Source organism: Lepidochelys kempii, chromosome 22 (assembly GCF_965140265.1).
Source record: "Lepidochelys kempii isolate rLepKem1 chromosome 22, rLepKem1.hap2, whole genome shotgun sequence".
NCBI classification, from domain to species: domain Eukaryota; kingdom Metazoa; phylum Chordata; order Testudines; family Cheloniidae; genus Lepidochelys; species Lepidochelys kempii.
The window spans coordinates 5,933,435-5,960,879 of record NC_133277.1 but is presented as its reverse complement, the minus strand read 5'-3'; the positions used below and the strand labels follow the sequence as shown (position 1 = coordinate 5,960,879).

At 44.4% G+C, this 27,445-nt stretch overlaps 1 protein-coding gene across 7 annotated transcripts in view; it reads right to left on the bottom strand.

Annotated features, from left to right (window-relative positions):
- FLI1 (Fli-1 proto-oncogene, ETS transcription factor) overlaps positions 1-25,612 on the bottom strand; it is a 117,013-nt gene extending 91,401 nt beyond the window's left edge. Inside the window, exons 1-2 of one of the 7 annotated variants that reach the window (XM_073321009.1) lie at positions 25,345-25,612; positions 23,157-23,265 (exon numbers count right to left, since the gene is read on the bottom strand). In XM_073321009.1, the coding sequence (XP_073177110.1) occupies positions 23,157-23,222 (66 nt within the window). In that variant the 5' untranslated portion in view covers positions 23,223-23,265; positions 25,345-25,612. Of the gene's footprint in view, positions 1-5,849; positions 5,929-10,658; positions 11,113-12,565; positions 12,625-23,156; positions 23,266-24,011; positions 24,667-25,344 lie in introns of those variants that run through there. The other 6 variants (XM_073321005.1, XM_073321007.1, XM_073321006.1 and 3 more) reach the window with 6 other exon arrangements.
- Between the last annotated feature and the right edge of the window lie 1,833 nt (positions 25,613-27,445).

Here is a 27,445-nt window from a genome sequence, read left to right as displayed (position 1 = left end):
AGAGTGGTTCCTAAAAACAGGACTTAGGTGCCTTAACACCTTCGTGGATCCTGCCCCGTGGTAGTTGAGCCACGTTGCTATGAAATGCTGAGCACTCTGGCCCTGATCCAGCAAAGCACTTAAACCCCTGCTTAACTTTAAGCCTGAGGGAGCCCAGTGAGGATAGGGTCACATGCATGAATTTTGACAGTGACTTCAGTGGGAGCAGAAGATCTGGCCCCCAATGTCGTCCCAACTTATCTGAGCACTTCTCACTGCAGCGCTCTGAATCTGGAGCACCGTGACTCACAACAATACACAAAGCTCAGGCTAGATTCTTAGCATGCCTCAAAGGCACATGCACCCGTGTAAAGTTTTACTACTCACGAGGAGTCTCAGTCATTCAGGACTAATTTACAGACAGAAATCAAGGTGCTTTCCGGTGCTGTGCATATTTCACTCTAATTTCTGACCGAATGATTTTTCAGTGGGCTAGTGGTAAGCCGTCCTTTCACAACTGTGCTACGGGGTGCTGCATGACTGGGGGAGCCCCCATGGGCCCTTCAACCATTCATCCTACAATGGACGATTGGCTCAAAATCTACAGGATGATACCTTACTGTGATATTCTAATGAGTGGGATACTGGTGTGGGTTTCAGGACACCTGGGTTCTATTCCCAGCTTTGACCGTGACCTGGGACAAATCGCCTCCTGACTGTTTTCTCTCCCACTCTTTCTCCTCCTTGTCGATTTAAATCGTTAAGTCTCCAAGACTTTTTTTGCTGTGTGTACAGTGAGTAGCACAATGGGGCCCTGATCTTGGTTGAGGCCTCTAGGGGCGATAATAGTCATACAAATAATTAATAAGACTAATAACTTTGGGTTTCAGTTCTAAGCAGATCCAAGAAGCTAAACTGCAACGCAACCAATAGGGTTTCACAGCAGCAAATACGGCTCTACAGAGATTATATTAAAAATATGCAGGATGTAATAGAAATGCTAACCTACCTTTATGAAATGACCTTGGATGGTCCACATTTTTTTTTAAAAAAAGACAGAAAACGATCATTTTCTATGAAATAACACATAATAGGAGAAAAACTCAACCAAACACTCTGGAACCTGCAACAGGTTTGGTTCATATTTGGTTCTAGCAATGAGCAGGGGCTGAGTAGGTTTGATCTGGGGTTCAGGGTGAGGGGAGGTAATGTTATTCACCCCTCCCCAGGTAAAGTAGCACAGCTCCCCCTCCTCTCTCTGACTGGGGGAGCAATGGTCCCTCACTAGGGTCACCAGGTAGCAAGTGAGAAAAATCGGGACACTTGTTTTTTTTGGGTGGGGGATGTTGCCTATATAAGACAAAGCCCCTAATATTGGGATGTCTGATCACCCTATCCCTCACTACTCCTTCCTCCTTAACTGGTGTGGTGAGAGTACTCCCTCCTGTTTCAGTCTATTTTTACGATTGCTCCTATGTAAAAACGTGTACCACATACATTACAAACCCGCACATTACAAACGAGGCAAGACCAAGGACCTTTTTATCCAGTTCCACATTCTCCTGGCCTCTGAATGTTGGTGGTTTGGATAACATGACCCCTGGATCTAAACCACCCCTTTCTGAAGGCTTGATTGCTTTCGCAAGACCCAAAGCAAAACCACCCTAGTTTGCTCTATGACAGAGATAGGATGAAAGCGGGACCTTTCTTCAAAGCCCTGCTGAACTTTAGTGTGTTGGAATAAATGGAGCCCTGACCACAACTATCCTTGCTTTTGAAAAGGCCTGTCTCTGCTTGACTACTTCTATTTCTCTTTCTTACACACACAGAGCTTTCTGATACTGCAACAGAAAGCTGTCATTCCAGCACGGTTTCCTCTCACGTCTCTTCTAAGTGTCTGAATGCTAAAGGGCCTGATCCAACTGGACTCAGAGCATACACAAAATCATATTGACCTCAGTGAGAATTGCAGATGAGCAGTGCTTCATGTTGTGTCTCTTTATAATGGCATGTTCGGCTCAAATCGCCATGAACGATAGGATTATTATAAGGACCAGCATGCCAGAGCCCATTTGTCAGGTTCACAAACACAAAATATCCAGCGTAGCTCAGCAGAACAATACGTATTGCAGTAAGGAGTTGCAGCATCTTGGGAAAAGTAGTTCTTACCCATAGACGACAGAGGGGCAGGCCACATGCAGAACAAAATGTCTTTGCCTTTGCATAACACCTGTCACACACACACTGTATCCTTAAGTGCTTTGCAGGATTGGAATATTATTACAGAGTTAAATAGCAGCAAGTTAGGAGAATGCAAAATAAGAGGCAAGGGAGAAAATCTAAGTTTGCAAAGTACTTTTTAACATCAGCTCATTCCTGCTAGGAATAGAGGCATTGCCAGTCAGAATATGTGCACACAGTAATGCTGCTTTACACAGCATGTGTATGGCCATTCAGGGGCCTTTTCTGCCAACAGCTGGAAACTGGTACCCTGGCTAAAATATCTAGCTACAGGTTAAAATACCAACAGATATCTTCATGCTTCCAAGATTGATAAACTGAGTTACATATCATCTACTTTGTGCATGTTTCTTTATGACACCTTCACAACTGATTGCCTGCCTGGTTTTCCTGGACAGACCCCATCTCTCTATTTGATAAAATAAGGAGTCCTTGGCCAAAATATCCCATCCTGATGTTATAGTGGTTTGTCTGCCTCGCTGCTGCCCACCGCTCCAGAGGTGGCTGCATTTCAATAGCAAAATGATTCTTGTCAGTGATGCAAAACACTATTAAATATGAAGAGGGCTCTAGCACACTGGGCAAGATGTCTCAGAGTGCAGGCAGAGAGAAAGATGAATGTTCAGTGTTAACGTTATGTGAAATCCCGAGGAGATTTGGAACAGGAGCAGCTGAGGAGTTATAGTTTCCTTTGTTCTGTTAGAAGGAAAAAGGAAATACATCAGGAAACCAGACTGTGGAGCACAGGAAGTCTCACTTGGGCTGATAAAAGGAACTGATGTGAAGTAGGTTCAGATGCAGTTATAAGTCAATCAAGCTTGGAACAACAAGAAGAGCTATTCAGAAGAAACCAGAGAGCCAAACTGTGTTTCTTGCTGTAAAAGCTGACCATTTCGCTTTTTGTTAACCCCTTGCTTTGCTTCTTTTTATACATATATAAAAAAATCCACTAGAAACTGGCTTCAATAAGAATCAATCCTCTTTTCAATGCAAATGAAATCAGTTTCCACTTCTCACCACGCCTTACACTGAGACCCACATACCCCACTTGGGTATCTTATTTTTGCTCGTCAGTTAGCTTAGAATACTGTATTTTTGCTAATTTCCCTCCTTCCCTTTGCAAATCAAAACCAGCGTTGGCGAAGAAGGGCAGTTTTTGCTGCATGAGAAATCAGCAAATGACTAACGAAAGGATCTCCTGCCTGTTCCATTATTCTTACTGCACAATTGACAGGTTGTACTTAGATCGGATTCCTGGAGATGCAACTTCAAATTTGACCGGGGATCTAGCCCTTCTTTACGGCCCTGAGCATGATGTCAGTTGGACTCCACATCCTTGGCACCAAGTTGGGTATTTCTTGGGGGGCTAATTCCAGTCCTGCTCCTGTGGCAGAGACCCCGTTCCAGCCCTGCTCGTCTTGTGTCCTCCTTCCCCCACAGGGACCCCAGGTCTCCCTTAGCCAGGAGGGGTCTCCCTTCTCTCTTACCCACTCAGTGCATGAGCGTTGCCTTCAAGAGTCATGTTTTTGATGCACTCCTCTGTGCTCTGTTGTACAAGAACAGACTTCCCGTGTGCCATGTCACAACTGCATTTGGCTCAGCTGCCCCTCCATCTGGACGGGGGAACAGCCAAGTCAAATTTCAGAGGCAACGTGATCACACAGCCAGAGTGATACTCCACATGGCTCTGGCAGCCCAGGACTACTACTTAAAATGCTTGGGCCATGCCCCCGCTTCCTCCCTGGCTCCATGGCCTACTGAGCTTTGAGCAAGTGTGAAAACCTTGCTCAAAGGTCAAAGAACACCCTCCCTCTTAGCCCCCTCTAATTTGCCCCCCTTCCCCACATGAGAGATCTCAGTGCATGATCAAGGCCTGGGTATGTAAATCAGTCGGCCTAATGTTGTGCATTACGTTTTCCACAGAACGGTGTGTTCTGCTGGATTACTGAACTGAAATTTAGGAAGAATGAAGCAGGAAAGGACAGAAAACTTGGTATCCATGGGGGGGCAAAAAGCTATTTCCTTACTGCACTGTAAATAAAACTCCTTCCCTCTTCCCATGTGACATGTGATTTGAAGTGTTTTCAATACCATTACTGAGAGAAAGGTTGAGGCTGCGATTTTAAACGAGGATGAGGTGGATTTAGCCATGTCACTCTTATTCATTTCACTGGGAGTTGTGCAGCTAAGTCTCCTAACTGGCTTTGCAAATCCCAGCCAAACTGTTCCTATGTGGGGGCCTGAAGTTAGGCATGTAAAACCATATTCAGGCACCTAAGTAAGGTCCTGATTTTCAGGGGAGCTGGGCATTCACTGAGATCAGTGGGAGCTTAAACATTCAGTCAGCACCTTTGCAAACCAGGCTGCTTACTTAAGTGCACTTAGGTGCCTAACTTTAGACCCTTGCATTTAAACATTTTGGCCTAGTTGAACTCTGTATATTCAAATACTGTGTTTCATTTAACTGGATATTTTATGGGCCTGATCTCATGACTGTATCAACATCCCCACTGATTACAATGCTCGTGGCCACTTAACGAACAAGAAGAGAATCAGGAAGCCTCTCCAATAACCTACGCCAGGGATATCTTGTCTGTTTAAGCCCTTGTGCCCGAGCTGAAGGAAAATCCTCTTGGGGTTAAGTCCTTGCTGCTTCCATGCAAAAGGCAGGTTTTTCAACTGCTGTTACTGGCTGGGCAGATGCACATCAGTAATTATGTGGCCACGGGTAAAGAGGGGAAGAGAGAAAATAGACTGTCGTTGCATCACCATTTTAAAAGCACTGATATTTTGAACATTGCATGCCAGACTCTGCATTGCCATCTACCTCGTGTTGTCAGTTATACTAGTGCACGAGTGAGTGTGAAACACTCTTCAATCAGAATGGTAAAAATGTACACGGACTTTGCACTCCCATTGCACCGGTGTCAATAATGACACTAGGTGTGGGGTAGCAGAGAACCACGCCCGCAATCTAATGTCACTTTCTGCTGGTTCTGGAAATGGTTCATTTGCATGTTGCTATTCTAAGCCATATTTTCAAAAAACAGCCTGTACATTTGCACCCACAGTTTTGGGTCAGTCACTATTTGCACATTAGGAAACCCCTGCCACCCAATTCCCTCAGACAGCACCCATGCACGCACATCGTGTCTCAATATGCACACCCAAAATTAGGTCTTTGTTCATGCCAATGTTATATATCCCTATCCTTACCCACCATATATGGATATACACACACAGACACAAGGTATAGCCAGAATTATGGATCACAACAGCCCTCCACATTTGTGGGACATTTGGGTTCAGATCTAGGTTGTGGAACTAAATTTATAAATCAGGACCATCTCACAGAGGCAGCCACAGACTCACATTCACAAGCTCACACACACAAATACTAGCACCATGCTACTGCAACGTTAGGTTTCAAACAAAACCACAAATGTCTGGACATCTAAGGATAAGTCTCCGGTGAGCCCTTTAACTCTCCAGCTCACGCACACATGAGATGGGACATAGGGTCTTTCATTTAACTGGTCACATAAGCCTGAGCAAAATGACATACATTTATTTTACAACTGCGAGTCAACCTTGCAGAGCTATAGAAGTATTTTACTTTACCCACTAACATTATAAGTGAAGATTTGTATCAAGATGCTCCATGACGTAAAGTTGTATTGTACACACTCAGGGCCTGATCCTGCAGAGAAGACGTGAATTCAAATCCAGGGGAGGCCCTGCATAAGGATCGCAAGAGGAGACGATAATGGATTAAATTATGGCTTCTGTCTAATTGCCACAAGGGTCAGTATCTCATCAGCTTGCCATGCCATTTCAAATCTCTCCAGAAAAAGTAGTCTTCCCCCTTGCTCTTCTCTTCTTGCTTTTGGTCCCCTTAACATTATAATGAATCAGTTCTACTATGATTTGCTGACTCGCCTCTGGGGTTGCTCCTTAAACATGCATGTTGCACAGGAGGGTTCTGAGCCCTTGTCTCTCTCTTCCCTCTTCCTAGCAAGCGTGTCAGAACATTTTAAATAAATAAATAAAAGTATGAAACCCTCAAAAAGTGCCAGTTACCAAGCAAAGTGGCCACTTCCTCTCAGCGTGAACGCCACAGCAGTGCAGCACCTCAGGGTGAAACCCCGCCGGCCCAAAGCCTAAGCGGTTGGGTTGCATACCGGTGAAAGGCTGGGAATGAGGAAGGGAAACGTGCCACAGTACAGCCTCCCACTCCCGGCAAGCCAGCCTACAGGCTGCAGCCATGGGCACACTCCTAGAGTTGCTAGTGCAGGGGGCCTGAGGCTCCGGCTGTCTGTCAACCCTGGTTCTACCCTTCCCCTGCAAGCCTCCTCACTGCCCCCTTTTCAGAGCAGTGTGGTTATCATGGAGACCCACCTCCCTGGTGCCCAGGGGGTGCAGAGTGGCCAGCGTGCCAAGGGAAATATCACCCTTACTGCAGTAGCCTTCACCATCCCTCCCAAGGGTTTATTAATGGACATGCTCAACTTTTCTAATCTGAATATTTTAGGTGCTGATTATCTGCTCTTGCACCCAACCCACTGAAGTCATTGACAAAAATTTCCTTTGGCTTTCTTGGGAGCAGAATCGAACCCTTTGTTTAAATACCTGGAGTGGAGAGCGCACCGGTTTGAGGCATGATCCTGCAGTCCTTAGTCAGGCAGAAATCCCATTGATCAAGTCATGCACCTGGGTACAGGTCTCTCTAGGAAAATGACTCAGTAAAATAAGTCACAATGTTAAAATATCCCTGTGTAGGAAGGGGCTACTAAGAATATTCTGTAATAACTTTTAACAGGGATTTTTTTGATCATCCATTAAAAGTCTACAATGCAGTTCAAGCAGATGTTTCACCTGAATAAGGACTGCAGGATCAGGGGTCTAAGAACATATGTCTTGCAAATGTCATGTGTTTGAAGTCCAAGCTGTTTTTTAATGATCACACAGAAAGACACCCTGAGTGATGAATGTGGGTGTGTGTGTCAGCTATTTTCTCCACCTGCAAATTAACGCTTTTGCACTTGGAGTCAAAAGTCTTCTTGCCAGAAAAGCTTAGAGCCAGGGAGTTTTAAAATGGCCAGACAGATTTTTAAACCAAGTTTCTCAAAAAGAAACACATTCCTGGTCTGAGGCCCTGTGGGCCAGGTTTCAGAGAGAGTATGAACGCCTCCGGTTTACAAGTGGCAAGAAACAGTGATTGCAATAGAAACCCCACCACGCCCTTGGCTGCAGCAGCACCAACGCACGAGAGAAAGAGGCAGATGGTCGTCGTTGCCCATCTGAGTGATGTGGGCTTTTCACTGTATGCCCTTTAAACTGTCTAAGCCTTCCCTATGTCTGCTACATTGTGGCAAACTGAGTTTTTTGCAGCAGGGGAGCGACAATCACCCAAACGTGCTTTTCAGTAACAACAGGCCTTTGCCAGGTGCATGTACACCCTTGTGCACGACAGAAGAACACACTCATGGCTTGTTTGCACACTAACTAGACGTGAAACAGCTCATTTGGTTTTAATTCACATCTTTAGTTATTTTGTTGGAAGTTTGTGTGGGACCACATTTCAGAAGAAAAATGTTCCTATTTTCATTTAATGTAAGGTGATTAAAAAAATCAGCATCAGTTAAACCAAAATAGGACACTCTTAATCCAAAATAAGACTGTGCGCATGTAAATTTGTGTGGAAACAACTAAAGGTGTGCCTTAAAACTGGTTTACTTATTTGGAACAAGTTGGAGAGAGTACACCCGATTCATTTTCTCCCAGCCATCTTTTGCCATTGCCATTGCCATTTACAGAACACGAACACAACTGAAGTCAATTAAGATAAAAGATTTACACAACTTCAGCTTCATCCTCTTGCATGTTTGACTGCCCACTCAGTACAAGACATAGTGTTATTCTGGATATCATCTTTCATACCAGCCTCTCCGAAATCCTTTCCAGAGTTAGACACTAATATGATTCCCTGGAGAATGTGGTATATGTTTGGGTTTGTCCCCCCTAATAATGGATTGGGTTTTTGAAGAGACAAACATTTATAAAGACCCACCCCCACCCCATACACACATTATTAAAGCCATTGGGCCAGATGCTGGGATAATAATACACAAGACAGGGCAGTAGGTGGTGTTTAAAGCTCTTCTTGCACTCCGCTGATCCTGGGGTTGCTCTGTGCAGGACACTGTGGGCACAATATGTTAGAGCAGCCTAAGCAAGCCACATCCTCTCCCACTGCCCTTCACCTGTATCCCCAGGGCACTAATGGAGCAACTTTAAACCCTAAATCTCACAGCACTTTCCTGAAGCAGATAAGTGTTATCCCCACTTTGCAGACTGGGTAAGTGAGGCACAGGAAGGCAGGCCAGACAATGACTGGGGGCAGAACTCTTGAACCCTGGTATCTTTGTTCAAACAATAGGGCTTCTTTAAACAGGGCATTGCTGGTTTCAGATTGGAAGGAAATAGGCCATTGGTTATAACAGAAGGCCCTGAGGCCAGTCCAGTGGTTAGAACAGAGCCCAGGACTTAGGAGACCTACATCCAAGTACCTGTTCTGATGCAGATTCCCAGTGTGACTTGAGCAAGCCGCGGTGTGTCCTACCACAGCAGTAAACTGGAATAAAAATAACCCTCTCCGCCCCACAGGGATGCCATGAGATGCTCAGGTAGTGAGGCGATGGGAACCACATATATATCTTCCAGAGAGAGCGACTGACTAGTTGCTCCGGCTTTGGCATCAGCCCTGGCCCTGAGCCCGGCCCCCAGGGGCTGATGCCGAAGCCTGAGCAACTTAGTTTTGTGGGGCCCCCTATGGCATGGGTCCGGGGTTCTTGCCCTGCTTGCTACCCCCAACTTGGCTTCTATATGCAGGAAAACGGCCCTGGCTTCTATGTGCAGGAAAACAGTTGTTGTGTCACAGGCCGGGGGTGGAGTTTTTATAGCATGTGGTAAGAGAGGGGCTGAGAAAGAAAAAGACGGAGAGCCCCGGCTGCAGGGGGACTCTTCCAAACTTTGCACTTGTTCCAATCTGCGCCCTAATGGAGAAGTTTCAGTTCCTGCCAGTTCGCAGCTTCTTTTCCCCCCAGGTCAGCAAAAAATTCAGACCTCAGAGCCCAACGCCCCACCCATGCGATAGGCGTCTTTCGAAATCCTCCAACCCAAACACACCCACAGCGTCTCTCGCTGCAAGCCGGGTCTGCTGCCACAGCCTCTGCGCTGCGGAGCGAAGTTAAAAAAACAACAACCCAACAACAAAACCCTCTCCGCGAGAGGATCACAAATGCGCACACGTCCCTTTGCAGCAGAGCTGAGGGGGAGAGGATGCAAGTCTGCTCGCAAGAGCAGCTGCTCTGTGTGGGCCCGCTCCGGGGACCTTCCACGGCAGACAGCAATGGCCATGGCTTAGAAAAGCCCACGGCGATTTTTGGGGTGGGCTTTTTTTGGCCCCGAGAGGGAACAGTTTCTGTTCCACCCAGCCTCGCACAGACCGGCTGGGGAAATAGACAGGCGGCCACCTTCGCGGCGCGGCGTTTCAACCAGACCGGGCGAAAAGTGGGGAAATCGGAGCCTGCTGAGATCTAACCATGGCGGGGGGCGGGCAAACATCTGGGGCGAGCCTGGGAGCCGGTCCCCTGCGCCAGCCCCCGGCGCTTTTAGTTTGCGCTGAAAATAAGACGCGCTTTTCTGCCCCCCTCCCAGCAGCTTCTGAATCCAACCGCGCGCAAGGACCGGGCGCGTCTTCTCAATTCGTGCGCAAGCGGAGCCGGGGAGAAGCTGTCATGTTGCTTCTGGCGGCGCAAGGGCGGCTGGCTTCTCCAACCAGCGAGCGGGCAGGCCGAGCTGGGACTGAGACCTCCTCCCGACAGCGCGGGGCTGGCTCCGCAGCGCCCAGCCACATCGCCAGCTAGACGGGGTCCGCGCACTCCCAGCCCCTTCCTGCGTGCGTGGGCTGTTCCCTGCAGCCATCTGACACCCCCCTCCGCTCCCCGGGGGAGTCGCCGCGTTCCCCAGCTGGGGCAAACGCCCCGAAATAGACGGATGGCGTGTCAGATGCACCCCCACCCACCCACGTACACACACCCCGCCGCCTCCGGGCCGCGCCCCAGCCGTGCGCAATGTGGCCGGGGGACACCCGCTGCGCGCTGGCCGGCCAATACCCTCCCCACCGCGACCTCCCGCAGCCGCAGGAAGGGGAAGACAGGGAAAGCGTGAAAGGGGGAGGCTGGCTGAAGGAGGAGAAACGGGCCACTCTTCCCGGGATCAATGCTCGAACAAGCTCCAACTCCCCCGTCCCTCCCCCCAAACGCGCACGGCTCCAAAACGCAGCCCTCCCCCACAGCCTCCTGGAGTGGGGGCTGTCTCCTCCCCACAACCGCCCCCTCTGATCCCCCCCCCCCACCCCCAGATATTCCTCTTACTTTAATAGTTCCGTCCATCGAGAATAATCTCCAGCCGATCCCACCAATATTCCACACATTGACCCGGTTGAGCCTGGAACCGAAGCCCCCTGAAGTTCTTATCTTCCTTTCTCTCGCGCTGGCTTTTCTCCCCCCCCCCCCCTCCTTCCAATGATTTTTTACTTTCCTGTCCTCGGCTCGCTCGCTCTTTTTTACTTTTGGTTGGTGCAGCGGAGCGAAAAAGAGACAGTTAACCGGATGACAATTTTTTTTCTGCTAATTTTGGGAAGTGAAGTCACTTGAGGAGGAAACATTCTGTCTCCCCACTGGTCCCTGCCCTCTCGATTAAACCAGATCTGTAGTTTACATCCAGGATATTTGCTCCCTTCAGATAAGAGCGGGGCAGAACAATAGCGGTGTCTTTTGGGGGTAGCTCTTGTTTGCGAGCCCAGTGACACTCCGCTTCGCAGCCCAAGCTGCCTTACCACGCACTGCGTGTCATCATAAAGTTTAGTTTAACATGGGGTGGGTTTTTTTTGTTTGTTTTTTTTTTGTTTTTGGCTGAAGCCAAGTAGCCTGAGTCTGAATTTCCATCTCTTCCCACAGATTTTTTTATTAATGCTTTTTCCAGTCGAACGCAAAATTAAGGCAGGGGGTTGGGGGGGGGGAGAACCGTAAATATAATTCAAAAGTCTGGAGCACACAGGAAAAGATTACCGATTTAAATGGTCTATTCAGAACACGCTCCTGCCCCCCTGCTGCAGTCCTTACTCAGGCAAGGATCCCCGTGACTTTGGCCTGAGTGAGGAAGGCTAGATGAGTCGCTAGCTATTACCAGAAAATATCTGGGAGTATAATTCAGGGCAGGCAACCCCATTCAGTGCAAGCATGTCAAGTGCCTTCTTTCACTCACATACCATATTTGATGCCTTTCCAAGCAAGGGAACTAGAAGTTCGCAGAAGTTTTGAAAGGAACATTATTTTTAGAAAACTTTTTTTTTGCGTTGCTTTCTCACCCCTTTAAAAGAAAAAGCCCTGTGAAAGCTTCCACTACTTCGAAGTATACTGTGTTTAAAAAAAAAAAAAAAGAGGGGGGGGAACAGATTTTAAATAGTGCATTACAGCAAGCTGGGTTGCATTATTCGACTATGTTTCTATATAAAACCATTTCATTGTTTCCCATCAGTATTTAGTATTTGAAATGTTTATTGAACCTCAGGGTCTGGTCCAAAGCCTCATGGAGTCAAAGGGAGAGTGCCCGTTTCATTGCTATAGGCTTTGGATCAGGGCCCCAATCAATTTGCCCAGCTATCTCCGGCGAAAAAGCCACGGATCACTAGTTCACGAACTGGAAAGTGACAGAAATAATAATAGCAAATAAAAGTCCAAGCTACCCCAAATCCCCCTCTACCTCCCGGCTGGAGCAAATTTGGTGTTACTCTCATAGAAAGGGGGGCGGGGGGACACTCTCCTCAGTCCTTCTTCTGGGACTAAAATGTAGATGACAACAGAGGGAGCATTTCATCCAACTAGAACATTGATCCCAAAGAAAAGGCCATTTATTTCCTCTTCTAAATTGTCCATCCAAACAAACAACAACACAACAAAACAAGCTTTTGAAAAGCTCTCAAAACAATCAAGGTAAAAGAGACAAATGCTCCTTTCTCCCCTCCCCACCAAAAAAAAAAAAAACAAAAACAAAAAACAAACAAACAACCCCTCAAACAAAACTATCTAGCAACAGGGCACATCATGCAACATAGTGGGCATCTTTTTATTCCCCGCTTCTGCAATGCAAGTTGCTGCAGCCCAAGGAGAAGCCAAAAGACAGACAGTAATCCAGGGAGATGGAGCCGAGAAATCCATTTCAAGATAGGACACTTCTGTGAGTCCTTTCAGCATCATCGTCCCTTTATGGAGTTGGTTACCTTATCCAGTGCCGTTGCGTCCAGTCTTGCTTCCCCCCTGATTTTTAATCCAACCACCGGGGGGGGGGAGTCACACCTCTATCCAAATCAATGTGCACCCCCCAAAATAACAAAATGACCCTCGTGTTTCTAGTCAGCTGCAGCCCAGGCTCCTTATTGATCCTTTATTTCTCCAAGAGCAAAGCGGGCAGCACAGCAGATCCCTCTTGCCCCTCCCTCCAACCCCCCGCGAAACTAGCCTCATCAATTCAGCTACAATTTTCAGTGCAGAGGCAGGGGGGACTGAACGTGCTCAGACCTGGAGCTTTTTGGCTTGCTGTTTGCTAGCGACTGTGGCCGTCTCCAGCCAGGAGGGGAAAGGGGGGGGGGTTGGAGAGGGGACCGACCGACCGCCTTCCCTCTCCCCTCCTACCCCCACTCCTGTCTGCTTTACAATCCAGGGGTCTGCAGTGGTGTCCCTTGAGAGCAGCACATCTGGATACAGCTAGCGAGGTCAGGTCCCCCTGTGCCTAGGGCCACAAGAACTGGAGTTCAATTAAAAGAAATCACTGTTAACCCTTTGCTTCCCTCATCCCCCATTTGATTCTTTTCTCTCCCCCCCCCCCCCCCCCCCACAGGCCCTCAAATAAAACACCAAAACCTCTTTCCTCCACTTCCCTTTCAGTATCACCACATGGGAGCCGCTAGCCTCAGAAAAGCAAGAGGTTAAGGAGAAGAATGAAACGCATCCTCCCAAAGCCCAAATTATTTCCTTTCTGGACAACATTAATGCCAAGCTTCGAACAGTAACGGTGGGGGTAAGGTCATACAGAGGGTTTATGCCCCCTAAAGGGCGATAAAAAGCGCCTATGTCACCCAAAGACCAAGAAAGGGGCGCTTTGGTCTTTAAACTGAAATATGGACTCCTCTCTTGGATGGGCTAAAGAATGGAGAGAGAGGATGATTCTGAAGAACTCCAGTGAAAAAATCATCTGAAATGTACAAAATATATTAAAAACAATCGGAAATTTACAAATACCGATTTCTGGTCATAGCGCCATCTCCAAGATGCCAAAATGCAGCAAATAAACGCACGCACACTTTAAAAACCATTTTGGATCCCAATTTCTCCACAAATGTAAGAATATAGACAGTAATCGGTCTCTCTCTCTCTCTCTCTCTCTCTCTCTCACACACACACACGCACTTAGGAGATGTTTTTTGGTTCTCAATACCTCAGCATTTAACTGCAAAAAAACCCAACAAAACCTGAAATATGATATCACAGCTATTTCCTTAGAAGTGACTTAAAGAAAATGAGTCAAATTGAAGCATATTAGGGCTGCCTGATAGAGTGGGTCTATAATTTATACACAGTGTTTTGTCATCCACTCCCCCCCGCCCCATTACCCTTCTGTTTGGTCTTAAAAAAAAAGTTTGGTGAAAAGTCCCAAGAGACAAAATAAGTGAACTTGTAAAACATTAAACAAGACAAGTTGAACACACGATTATTTTCCCATAATAATGCAACAAAAGTTTTGCTTCCTGACTTCCTCTAACCCCCACCCCCCCTGAAGTTATCTCAAACTTTTGAAAAAGGCTGGAATATTCATAAATGTGGTTTGCCAAATTCTGGATCATCCCAATGGATGTGCACCGACTCAGATTTAACAGTTTGATAGAATCGGTGCAAGGGGAAAGAGATCCCAAATAATGAGTAAAATCAGGATGTGAGATCCTTAACGTTTAATATTTTAAATGCCCAGAAAAAGGCAAACGTTATTTTAAAATGAAATGCTTGTGTACAATTCTGGTCAATGTGTGTAACTTTTAATCGACTTTTTGGTGCATAATTATACAGAGAAAACAATTCTGATTTATTTAATTAAGTTACTGACAACTTGGAAATTATCTGATCTTGGCACCTACCATAGCTTTTACCTTAACAGATTTCAAATGTTTGCATTCAGGTAGGTTAAACGACTCTCTCTCTCTCTCTCTCAATACACTTACGAAGGAAACGAAATTCTAGTCTAAAATATTGAGCTAAATGTTGCTCATAATCTCCTGGCATTTTTTTTTCTTTATTCTTTAATTGAATCAGACAGAGTTCGGCCTCACACACATAGAAGATGGATACTCATCCCTGGGTGTAACCCTACTGAAATTAATGGGGTGTACACCAGGCTGGAATTTGGCCCAGGATATTTAGCCTAAAATATCCAGCATCAAAGGAGCTAACGGCAAGTTGTAGTCCAATGCCAGTCTTTCGCATGGGGAGATACCCGCAAACGTGTGTTTTTGTCTTTGATTCATGCAGAAATATTTTGGCCGCAAACTTCAAACTTTGTATATTTCTTTTACATCTTCTTTTTCTTCAAAGGTGAAGTAATGATTGCAGCATATTTGGGCCTGAGCGGCGGGTTTAAAAGCGTGTAGGGCATTAGCTTGCATGAATCTATCTTGTTGCCTGTCGTAATCAGCCAGTATCACCTCGTGTTCTGGTTAGGAATGCAGTATTTTGAGCTCCTTTGTCATTTTATAGCAAATGAAGGAAATCGGTCAGCAACTGGTCAGCCAACCCTCTTTGACTCTATACCTAGAAAGTGGCCATTTCCCACAAATTGTGTTAAAAGTTCCTCTTAAAAATAAGTCATAGATCTGCATTAGCAGAAGGGGGCGGGAGGGAGAAGGGGGAGTGGGGCTTGTCCTAACTAGAGAAAAAGGTCCCACCGACTTCAATGCGTGTTTCAGAGTTGGGTCGCGATATGGCACTAACTTCGCTGCAGAATTAAAAGGCGAAGTGGCTTTAAAATCCACTTTCTTACAAAGCAAAGAAGGCAAGCCAAGCCTAGGGCCCGATCCCCAGGCAAGACTCCCATTCGAACCCAGGGGCCAAATTCTGCTCTCAGCTACAAGGGTAAAACCTGACTACTTTGGAATCCCTTCAGATTTCCACCCACTTAACAGAGCAGTGGAGTGCAGGATCGGGGCCCAGGACCCATAGCTCTTGCTGAATACGAACGATTTTTTGGAAACCAAGTCCTAAAAAAAAAAAAGGTGTGTGATGCTAATAAACCTCTAAATAAAATCTAGTGTCTTGACAATTGTGTGGAGAAGTTACAGGGTAGCTTTGAAGCCACCACACAATTGTGCAGGAAGGGGGTTAAACTGTCCTGGATAGTTTTATTTGAGATCCATGTCCCAATAATCCAGTCCCCATTCCCTGCCTCCTCTCCCCGCCAACCAAACCACCTCACAATTATTGAAAAGTTAAGCACGAAAAGAACAAAAATACTGAAGGCCAAAAACACAGACTGCAGCGCACCAGCTCCAAGAGTCTGGCCCCTCGCTTGAGGCCATAATTAATTTGAGATTTATTTTTATTGGAGAACCCAGTCTCGTCTGACCTTAGCCAAACAAGACTTCAGCGAGACCCTTGATGCGCTTGAATGGAACAGAATATTTCTAACTTCTCTTCGGGCGTCCGTGCCTGCTTTGAATTTGTTCCTCCGACTTCAGATATTTGGAGATTTGAAGAAAAGATTTAAAGCATTTTCCCCCCTTTTAGCATCCACTTTTTTTTCTTTTGGACACAGTGGTTGGGAGGATGCGGAGGGAGCTAGAATACCAAATACATATTCAGAGAAAGAGAAAGGGGTATTTTTTGGTTGGGTTTTTTTTTTTAATATAGTCTTTAGAAGGTCAGAAGAGGTAGTGACTTACAGCGGGGGGGTTGGTTACTTGGATTCTGGTGTCTGGAAAAGCAGGAGTCTTTGAATATAAAAGCTTGTCCCCTGTGCCCTAAAGCCTGTTTTATTTTAAAAAGGGGCTTAGTATGCTACGCTTCCAGGATAAACAATGTTTCTCCCCTCCCCTGTTTAAATTCAAAGGATACCTTTAAGCTAAAGCACGAAAGAAACAATGTAAAATCTTTTTCACCCATCGTTTGCATTTTATAGGGTTGAAGAACAAGTCAAGATTCACACGACTGGGGTAGGGGGTGATTATTTTTAAAGTCGAAATGTTCTAAAATAAAATAAAAGGTGCAAACAAGAATTAAATCCTTCAGCACTAAGTTGTCATAACACATTAATCAAGACCCCGCTGGAGTATAACACTTAGTCGTGTTGCTGGCTCAAGATATGAGCATAAGAAAGAAAAAAAAAAAGAAAGATTTGGTATGCTCTTGTATTAATCAATAGTAAGTATGTGGATGACATAGGAGTTCCTTTCCAGCTCCCATGTTCATGCACCCGATTGGAATGTTTTAAACAAAGTTCAAACATATTCATGGCTACAAATCTTTTGCAATTCCCAGCTTTCCTAGAGGATACCTGCTCCAGTCCTCCTGAGTGTAGTTGGGGGAAATTGACAACTTCTGTTGGAAACCAGGAGTTTAAAAAAAACAACAACGCTGCAGCAATGGATTCAGGACTAGAAAGTGGACTGAGTGGGAACAGGTTTCAGAGTAACAGCCGTGTTAGTCTGTATTCGCAAAAAGAAAAGGAGTACTTGTGGCACCTTAGAGACTGACCAATTTATTTGAGCATGAGCTTTCCTGAGCTACAGCTCACTTCATCGGATGCATGCCGTGGAAACTGCAGCAGACTTTATTTATACACAGAGAATATGAAAAAATACCTCCTCCCACCCCACTGTCCTGCTGGTAATAGCTTATCTAAAGTGATCATCAGGTGGGCCATTTCCAGCACAAATCCAGGTTTTCTCACCCTCCACCCCCCCACACACAAATTCACTCTCCTGCTGGTGATAGCCCATCCAAAGTGACAACTCTTTGGGAACAGTGCTGCATGGATTGAAATACTTCAGTCTCCGAAAGTCTTTGCATTTCTCCTCTCCCTGCTACTACGGTTCTATCTCAGTTCCTAAGATGCTACAATTTCTCCTTGCTCTACACAAGTATAGTTCCAGCATTCTTCTCACTGAACACCTGTAGGAAACATTCCATTGTCAGTCAAGCCTCCCAGATTTTTCTTTTCCTTTCTTTTCTTTTCTATTTTTTTAACAATGAATTCACCAACTACAATATGTCCCCTCACTAGGTTAGTTTGGCATGATTTCCCCAGAAAGTTTCCCTTCACAAAAGTTTTTAAATGATTATTTGTCTCGCAGCCTGTTCCAGCAATAGTCTTTGGCTTCTACTGTGGAGCAGGAAATGATAACATGTCAATGTCAGTGTTTGTCAATACTCTTAATATTTTCCTCTCCAATTAAAATGTCAGTGTTTTGGCCATCAAAAATTCTCTCTTTGGGTTTCTTGTAAACCCTCCAGGCAGGGTGAAACCAAGAACAAACCAAATATTGTTTCCATCCACCCAGGCTATTTTGCTTCTATGAATATGCTTCTTTGTATAACACCACAAACATTATGGCTGTATGAAAATCATTCAAAAAAAAAAAAAAAAAAAAAAAAAACAACCCACAAACTCCTGCACTTAAACTATGGTTCTTTCCTCTCCATCTCATTCAAACTGGAGTGAATTCCCTTTTCTGGCTTGCTTAAAATCCGAGACCCTTTATGTGTGCAAATGACTACAGTGGAATATGCATGGTGGCTTTGTTCAACTTTCATCAGTGTGTGGCTGCACAGTCCAAAGCTGGAGAAGGTTTAAAGTGCTCTCCAAGGAAGCGCCAGAGCTATCATTGTTTGAGAATAGAACTTGATTGTTTTGTAACAAAAAGCCTTCAAATACATTGTGGAAGCTACTTCTTGGGCAGCCAGATGTGGACTGGTCTGAAATTTGACTGTGCTATGTGACTGCATCAGCTGCTATCAGTGGTGGGCAACAGAGCAGAGTTTGCTGTGCCCAGCTGAAACACAAGAGTATTACCACGTCCAGGAGTTCAAATATCAGAAGATCAAGGAGTTTTGCTTACAACCACCTTTGAAATGCATGTGGTTAGAACACTGACTTAGGCTGTGGGAGACCTAGGTTCAGGCCCTGCTCTGCCACAGACTTCCTGTGTGACGTTGGGCAAGTCACTTATTCTCTCTGTGCCTCAGTTTCCTATCTGTAAAATGGGGATAACAATACTTCCTGCCTTCCATGGATACTGTGAGGATAAATACATTAAAAGATTGTGAAGTGCTTTGAGATCTACTGAGGAAAAGTGCTAGATGTGAAATAGGCATTTTTATTAATCATGGGAATGTGGATTTCTCCTCTGTGTCCTGAAAAGAGCAAGAAAATATGCTAAAATGTGGAGCTCACCATTTAAATGTGGGAACACAACCCCTACAAAATATTGGAAGGAGATCTAGCGTGGAGATGCAGCATTTCTTCTGCCATTCTGAAACATCAGAATTTGAAGGATGAGGAGAAGGGGAAAACTGTACTTATCGTCCCACCCCCCCATAATGCCTTATACATTAGTGGTCCCCAGAAGGGACCATTGTGATCATCTGGTCTGACCTCCTAACACAGCACTTCACCTCCTGATTCCTGCATCAGGCCCATCTAGGCAGCACCTGTGAGTGGGAACTTCCAACAAGGCCCCTGTCACTGTTCCTCCCAACCTCACTTATCTCCAATTTTGCAGGGTCTGTTGGCCACCTGTGTGATTCTGCATGGCCTGACCAACTTTAGGCCTTGCCTTAGAGAGAGGGGAAATTGTGGCTTGGATCCTTATTGAGAGGGAGGAGGAGAGGTACGACAGAATATGGCAATCAAAAACCATTCATGCACTGCCTCGAGCACAGACATTGCAGAAGGGGAGTAAATGCTACTAGGATTCAGCGAAGCCAGAGTGCAATGGTAAGAACTGGGAAAAATCAGTATTCAGATGTCATATTGCTTTGCTTATGGCCTTAATACTTTCCATACCCAGACAGTTAAGTCTCAGTTCTCATTCCAGTGCTCTCTTTTTAAATTTAATTTTCCAATTTACATTACACGTTTCATTCTCTAAAGTCAAGTACTTATGTTTAGATGAGATTAGCACACACTGATGTACTCTGCAGATTATTCAGCCCTTGTAGATCAGCAAGTACAGTAATGGCATAAGGGATATATATACATTCATATAATTACGTTGAAGACAACAATAGGGACCTATAATTAGTTTATAATAATTATGTTTGCCTACCACTTTATCATATAATGGCTCATCAGGATGATTTGTTCACATGCTCAGATATAAATAGTTAGTCATAAATAACTATCTAAAATTGTTATAATTATGTACTAGATTTATGCAAATGCAGAAAAAAGGCACCTATCCATGTGCTCTAGGTGTAACTTAAAAATACACCACAGAAATATCCGAAATTCAGCAGTATGATTCAATATAACCCACCATCAGTGAACCAGGCAATTTAAAAACTGAGATGCCTTTCCCCCTCCAACAATTCCCCACCCTTACAATACTCCCCCATCCCCATTTCAAATATTTGAGGGAAAAGATGAGCTTTGCAATGTAGCCCAAAGAAAGCTCATCATATTTAGGCTAATTTGGGTGGGGAAAGCAAATTCCATCACCATGGGACCCTTTCAGAGAATACCCTGCCAGCAGCCCCTTCTCATTCATACCAGTGGAGCTCCAGCTGTGACAGTTAAAGTCAGGACATTTATCTTTCATGAGTTAAGGGATAAAGTCTTGACATAATGCTTATAGATATGACACTGTTAGTCAAGGAACTTTATAAAAAATCCAGTCCTGCTTTTCTCCTGCATGCAAGTAGCCCCAGCGACCAATGGGCAATTGGGGTTTGGCCCATTTCTTAAAATAAATCTCCCAACCTCTTCTGAGAGGTAGGCAAATTAATATAATCTCCATTTTCTAGAGAGATGAAACGAGAGGCAAAAAATGCCCCGCGGCTTCCCAGAAGAAGGAATTAAAACTCAGAACCTCCTCATACCCCCAGACCAACCCTCAAAAGACTGTTTGAGGGAGCAGGACACAATAGATCACTATCTAATAATAATAATATCTGGCTCTTATATGGCACTTTTCATCAGTAGATCTCAAAGTGCCCCATGCCATTTTACAGCCAAGAACAACAAAGCAAAGAGAGGTGAAGTGACTTGCTCAAACCTACCCAGGAGATCAGTGAGTGAGCCAGAAACAAAGCCCAAGTCTCCTAAAGCCCAGGCCAGTGCTCTAGCCACTAGGTCATGCTGCCTGCACTGCAGGTGAATGTTTTCTACAAGGCACCTATTCTATGGGTGTCATCCTGGCCCCATTGAAGTCAATGAGAGTTTTGCCATTGACTTCAGCAGGGCCAGGATTTCACCCTCTCTGTTTTACATTTAATGATTAAGTCCCTGAGCTTGCAAACACGTAAGCATGTTCTGAACTTTAATCACATGAACAGTCCCACTGACCTCAGTGCAACTACTCGTGAATAAAATTAAACATCTGCTTACGTGATTGCAACTTTGACGTCTAATTGCCTGATCCAAAGCAATCAGAAATCTTCCCACTGACTTCGGATCAGCCTCTTAAGAGACATCACTCAAAACCCTGTTGATTTTTTGAGTACGGAAACAAGTTATTTCCCCAATGACATCAGTGCGCACGATGTTTTGGAGACAAATACCAGGAGACAGGGTCCCTGCCCCAAAATAAATGGCAGATGATGATGAAATGTTGCGGGGTGAATTCAACATCCTATGAATCATTTATCTCTGTTCAATTGAAACTAGGAACATAGGCCCGGTTGGAAAGCTCTCCCCCAGGAAAAGCACCCTCTGAGGTCAATGGGAGCATTGCCTGAGTAAAGCATACCCACCATCACAGCTAATTTGACACAGTTCTGTGTTGACCAATTCCATTCCATATGAATGTTAACAATTTAGGCCTCAAACTTAATTCAGTAGGCTTTAGCTATTCCATAGGCTGATTTCAGTGGCAGCAGGATCACGTCTTACAATGAAAGGCAAACCTGCTGGGATACCTTTCTATGGGATAACAAAGTGGGTTCACCTCTTCATTGATACCAGAACATGTGCCTGATTATTTCCTGCCTACTGGAACTCTAAAGATTAAGTTAGTTGACTCTACTGCTGGGTATAGACTGCACACACATTTCCAGGAGTAGTCATTTGAGTTTTTGCTCTGATGGTATTTGCATCTCTTTTATGGTCACTTCCAACTAAGTTTCTAGCATTCTAGGGTCCAGACCCCACTGAACATAATGAACAACATTTACCGGTAGCAGTGCTCATGGAAACACTGAGTTTTAAGTGAGCTTTGTAGAATATTCACTGAACATGGAATTCTGAATATTTCCAGTGCAAGTTTTTGCTTAAAAACCTGACCCTGTGATTTACACTCATCCCACCAGGAAACAGAAACAATGCCACATGTCACATCACAAAATGGGCATTTTGAATGCTCTCAACAAAGTGTTTGCAAAACAAACAACAAGCTAGGGATTACATGCAGAAATTATTCAGAGAATCGTTTAAAATAATGGCTTATGCACATGAAAATCACAACCTGCTCATGGACCATTAACAAAGAGAAAAAGAGGCAGAATTAATATAATAAAATTTTTCATTACAAACAATTCACCCAGCTCTAGTTAACACCACCTTGTATTCCTTGCATCTGGGAGACAAGAGTCTTGTGTTTTAGATTTTCCTTAAGTGCTGTGGCATGCAGGGTTTGCCTTAAACGTGTAACCCAGATGTCCTGGGCTCGGTTTATTTACATTCTTTGGAACTGTTGTGGAAAAAAAAAAAACCTATATGATGTCAAATATAATATAGCGCTCAATGGCACTATAAAGGGACAAGAATCTGCCACCCTTTCCTTGGAAATTGCTTTGGGATTGGTAGAAAAAGAAATAAAAGGCAATAACAACCCATCACAATACAAGCTAAGACCCACACTTTGCTTTCTCCAGTTTAACAATCAGACACATATTTGGAGGGCAAGAATTTGCAATATGTGGTATTAGCCATTGTCTGATGTTACCAGGTGAATCTATGTACCCGCTAAATAATCTGGGTAGGTTGTATAGGAAAACCATCAGGAACAATGTGACTCAAGTTCCAGTATTACACACCACTATCTGATCCAGCAATCTATTTACCTCAACAATTGAAAGAGACGCTTATTATTCAGTTAATTCCATTTTGCTTTGTCTTTAAACTCATTTTGATGAAATGTAGCACTTACCATATCTAGACAATCATTTTTTATACATTGAGTTCAGTTGTTTGCACAGCAGAGAGGTAAAGGCATTTTTTGAAATGAAATTTAGTTTTGGTTCAAGATTAGATAGTAGCCAGGAAAGCAGAAAATTGGAAACCAATATAAGAAACCATTATGGTAAAATATTGCTTGAACATCATCACTATCATATTGGTTAACATCTAGCATCTATACTGTAATTCAGGACACCTCAGGATAATATTGATTAGAATATAAAAGAAGAGACCACCATAATATGCTATTGGTCACTGATAGATATACAGAGCTCAAAAGATGAATCTAAGTGTAAGTGTGATCATTTAGGAGTAAACCAACTCCCACTGAAGTCAATGGTAGTTTCTCCATTAACTTCAATTAGCGCTGGACCAGGCTCTTAAACAGATATAAATTATCTTGAATTTTCGAGGATTGTAATTTTTGACATTACCTGTTTAAAGATGCTGTCATGTCTTACCTTGACGTAAGACGAAGTGTCTGGTACTGTCTGAAACATCCTTATATGTTTAATAGCTATTTTAAAAGGTCCTAAAATTGACCTGAAAATAAGAAGAAAAAAAAAAGTAAAAATGAAGACCAGCAAACAAACAATACCTTTGTTTTGAAAATTAAAACCAGTAATAAACATTTAAAATGTTATGATCAAGCATTTGAATGTTTCCTTTTTTAAAAGAAGGGGCATGGGACAACTTCTACCAGAACAAGGAAGTGTAAACTAATAACCAAGACTCAATATCTATCTTTTAACTATAGGCTTCACAGAAAAGAACCCTCTCCATTTTTGACTGGGGGGAGGGAGAGTTTGACGTTTGATTAAGTGAATTTCTTAATCAGCAATTAAAAGCTAGCAGAAATATCCATGTTTTCATGTTGAGACTAGTTAACCCTATTGACTTGAACCTAGGGGTTTCTCTTGGTTAAATGAATGAAATGCAGTTGTATTTCTATACTCATTAGAACCACTGTGGGTCATTAACGCGCCAATGGAAAGAAACCTTTCCCACGAATCATAGTTTGCCAGAAGTTGTATTGCAAAACAATAATGATAATTTTAAAAATAGAGAACGAAAATAAAATATATTTTGGCAACAAAAATTGTACGGGGTTGTCAGTTGCAATTCTCCCATTTGGGACGATGCTGTAACATTGTCAAATGTAGCTGAGCTTCAGAGCTTGCACCAAAGCAGAATGTCTCTCTCTCTCTCTGAAGTCTCAGGTTTGTGACATAATGATCGCATCACGAACAGGTTTTCTAAGGTCAGGACTGCACAATTCAGAGACTCACAATGGAAGGACCGTGAAATGTGATGGCTGGAGAAAGTCGAGTTTCCATTCAGGACAACAACAACAAACTTCAGTGATCAAATGAAATTTGCAATCAAATTAAAATCTCTCTCCGCACATCCATAACACCCGTTCCCCAGGTTAGAGGAAACTCTTTATTCCCTCCAAGCAGTGCTATAAAATGTCCACGAAACTGTAATAAATCCACCGTTAAAAGAAGCAAAAGCCCCCCTTTACTTCCCACTCGCACTGTTGCTAATTATGACGCTCGCGTTTTCTTGAGGGAACATTTATCAGAGGCAGATTTTTGCTCAGAATTCGGATTAAAAACCCATCGAGACCAAGGTTACACGGCAACATTCAACGTATGCAGGAGTCGTTTTGCTACAAATGGCTAATAAATCCCTTGGTGGGGCTGCTGAGGAAAGGCTGGCGGGCTCGAACTCCGGCGTTTATTGTGGGTGTGTTTACACGCACAACGGCGGCTAGAACGCCCAGCTGCGCTGGGTAGATCCCTGCTGTATTTACACAGAACGCATACAATAAATGCGGCCACCCGACTGACACGTAACCGGGCTTTTGCTCCACGCTGTGTGGAGCGGCAATGCTATCCGCCAAGGAAGGCCCCGCTACCTGCGCCTCCAGCCCACAGTGAGCACCCCACGGTAATGAGCTAATCACGCAGCATCCAGCGTTTCATTCACCGGTCCGCGTTTGCAATGCCGGGAGAACACCCCTATAACCCCCACAGCCTTCTCGCGGTTGCACTGCTCGGAAACATCTGTTGATTGAAAAAAAAAAAAATCCCACTCTGGCAAATAAATTGTTCTGTATCCGCACGTGACCCCCTTTTTATTGATTTTTAAAGCATTTGTTACGTGGCCAGCTGGCAGAGAAGGGCAACTGATTACAGAATCGACAATGTGTTTCTGATAAGCACAATTTATTTGTCTCTCCTTCCTCCCTAATACACTCCAGTTTCTTTTGCTTCTGAACTTGCAACAAGGATGGGGGGGGGGGGGAACCTCCAAGTCTCTCATGAGGTGAGGGGACAAGGGAATGTTCCTTGGGCATTAAATTTGCTGGAGTCAGGGATTCATCATACTCAATTTCCCTCCCTCGTTTTATCCCTCCCTCTGAATCAGCCCCCGCATTTGTTCCCCGTGCATAATTAGGCATGTTTCAAATCAATAAACACATCTGCATATTCAGATTCAACCTTAAAAGGCAACTCTGGATTATTTCCCAATAGCTTCGCCCTGCCAGCATCATCCACAGCCTAAAAGGGTCTTTTGTGTTAACTGCTCTTGTTTAATTGTTTCCAAAGGACTCACCTTTTATACCCTTTCCTCTCAACCAGTGGAAGAGCAGTTTGTAAAGATCCAGGTTGAGACCAAAAATAAAATCCCCACCAGGTCTGTACTGTAACCCTGCTGCAGCAGTGTGGCAAAAGAGAGATTAAACCTGCTGGATCCAAAGCAGCACTGAAGTTAAATTTCCCTAGTACATCCAGACAGTCTGCATATCCTCAGGGGGCTTCTGTAATGCGCTCAGCTCCAGCCAGAGCTTTTCTTCTTCTTCTTCTTCTCTCCTATCCCAGCCCCCTCCCCGCCGCGACTTTAAATTTGATTTCCGTTTTCCCCTTATCAATATTTCAGCCTCTGTCTTTGGTTAATCGTCCGAATGTGACATCCTCGCTTCTGTCACAGCCCACCCCCCCCCGCCGGCCCCCGCAAAAGACCCTCCCTTGTCCTGCCAGCAACTTTAAGGAACTTTTAAAAAAAATTCCACGAGTTTAAAAGGAAAATATTGCTGAGGAGTCAAGCCAGAAAGGAACGCTGAGTGGAGCTCAAGGACTACCTTAAGCCCCCTTTTTAAGCAAGGAAGTTTCAAATCTCCGTTTTTAAATCATCGTGCCTTGGTTTTAAATAAATAAATAAACAAACCGAGCCTACCTTGCAAAACAGGTCCCCTATTTCCCACTGAAACGGATCTGAAAATACGACAAACCAAATTCACACACACACACACACACACAAAAAGGGGAATTGAACTAGCTGTTCCACGCACAGGATCAAGAATTTGAACACTTTGATTCTCTTTGCCAATCAAAATCTCCACGATTTTCTGAGCTATTTACTGCAAACAGTCTATCAAGCAGCAAAACAAAAACAAAAGAAGGAGGGAAACCATATCTTCGAGGAACTCTGCAGAGCCAAATGGATCTGCTGGTGGAATGGTATGGAATCAGTAGATCATTTGCTCTGATCTGAGGTAGGAACACATATGAAGTTCAGTGAGACAGACACGCATTTTAACGTAACCCTTCTAGGGGTTAGCAAAAGTATTTGGAAAATCTCCTTCCCCACTCGGCTCCGTTTCTCCCTTTCCCAGCTTTACCCCAAATTCCAACATATTGAAACATTTTTCTCCTTAATAAGAGGAACATATAAAGTGAACGGGGTGAAAGGGCAGCCCAAGGAGCTGTGCCCGTAGCTCCGAGTACAATTTACTCTGGCAGACGAGGCGTTTAGCATTCCTGACCATTCCTAAGGAAAACAACCCTCCAGACTTGTACCAAGGCACCTACCAAGAGTCAATTTTTAATATAGCAATTCTTTGGATTTGTTATTAAGAGCCAGTTTCCTATGCAAAGTAAACGCCATGGATTTCAAGAGGAAGCTCTCACAAGATAACGGTGCTGGGAGGAACACGAAAGAGGTGACAGAAGCTACTTCCCAAACTGTTCGGAAGAAAAGCGACTCTTTCGGTCGGGTTTAAAAAGAAAGGCACCGGTATTTCAGTTATGTTACACGGATTTATGGAACCATGCAAAGGAGCAGAATTTAAGGGGAGGATGTTAGTCAGTGTCCTGATGATTGTGTGTGCAGACATCTCTCTTTCTCTCTCTCTCTCTCACACACACAAATAATTACAGAAACAAGAAAAGCAGTGATTAACTCAGACCCCATTTCAAAGCCATTATTTTTACACAACTGTTGTTCCCGCGTCTTCAACACGTTTGACATAAAACACACACACTGAAGAGAAACCCCACGGGCTAATATTTCTCTTCCTATGATGATGATGATGATTATTTGGCTAAGAAATTATCTAAATGTAGCTGAAGCTTCGATTTTCTCTTCCCATGTTTTTCTTTTCCGCAAATGTGTCCAACTCCTCAGCCCTACCCGAATGCAGACTCGAACCTGTCTAACATACACCCAATAAGGAGCAGTGAAATCATTTTAATGGCTAGAGCTAACAAAGGGTCAGGCTGCAAAGGGTTGGTGTGGGGGGGGGGGCGTTGGTTGGGGAGAGATTCCCTAATACAGAGAGTTGTTCTTTCGTCCTTGTAATCAAACCCCGCAGTGAGTCCAGATACCCATGTGGCTAGCTGAAGTCGTCTCGGGAGCTTTACTAGTCCAGATGAAA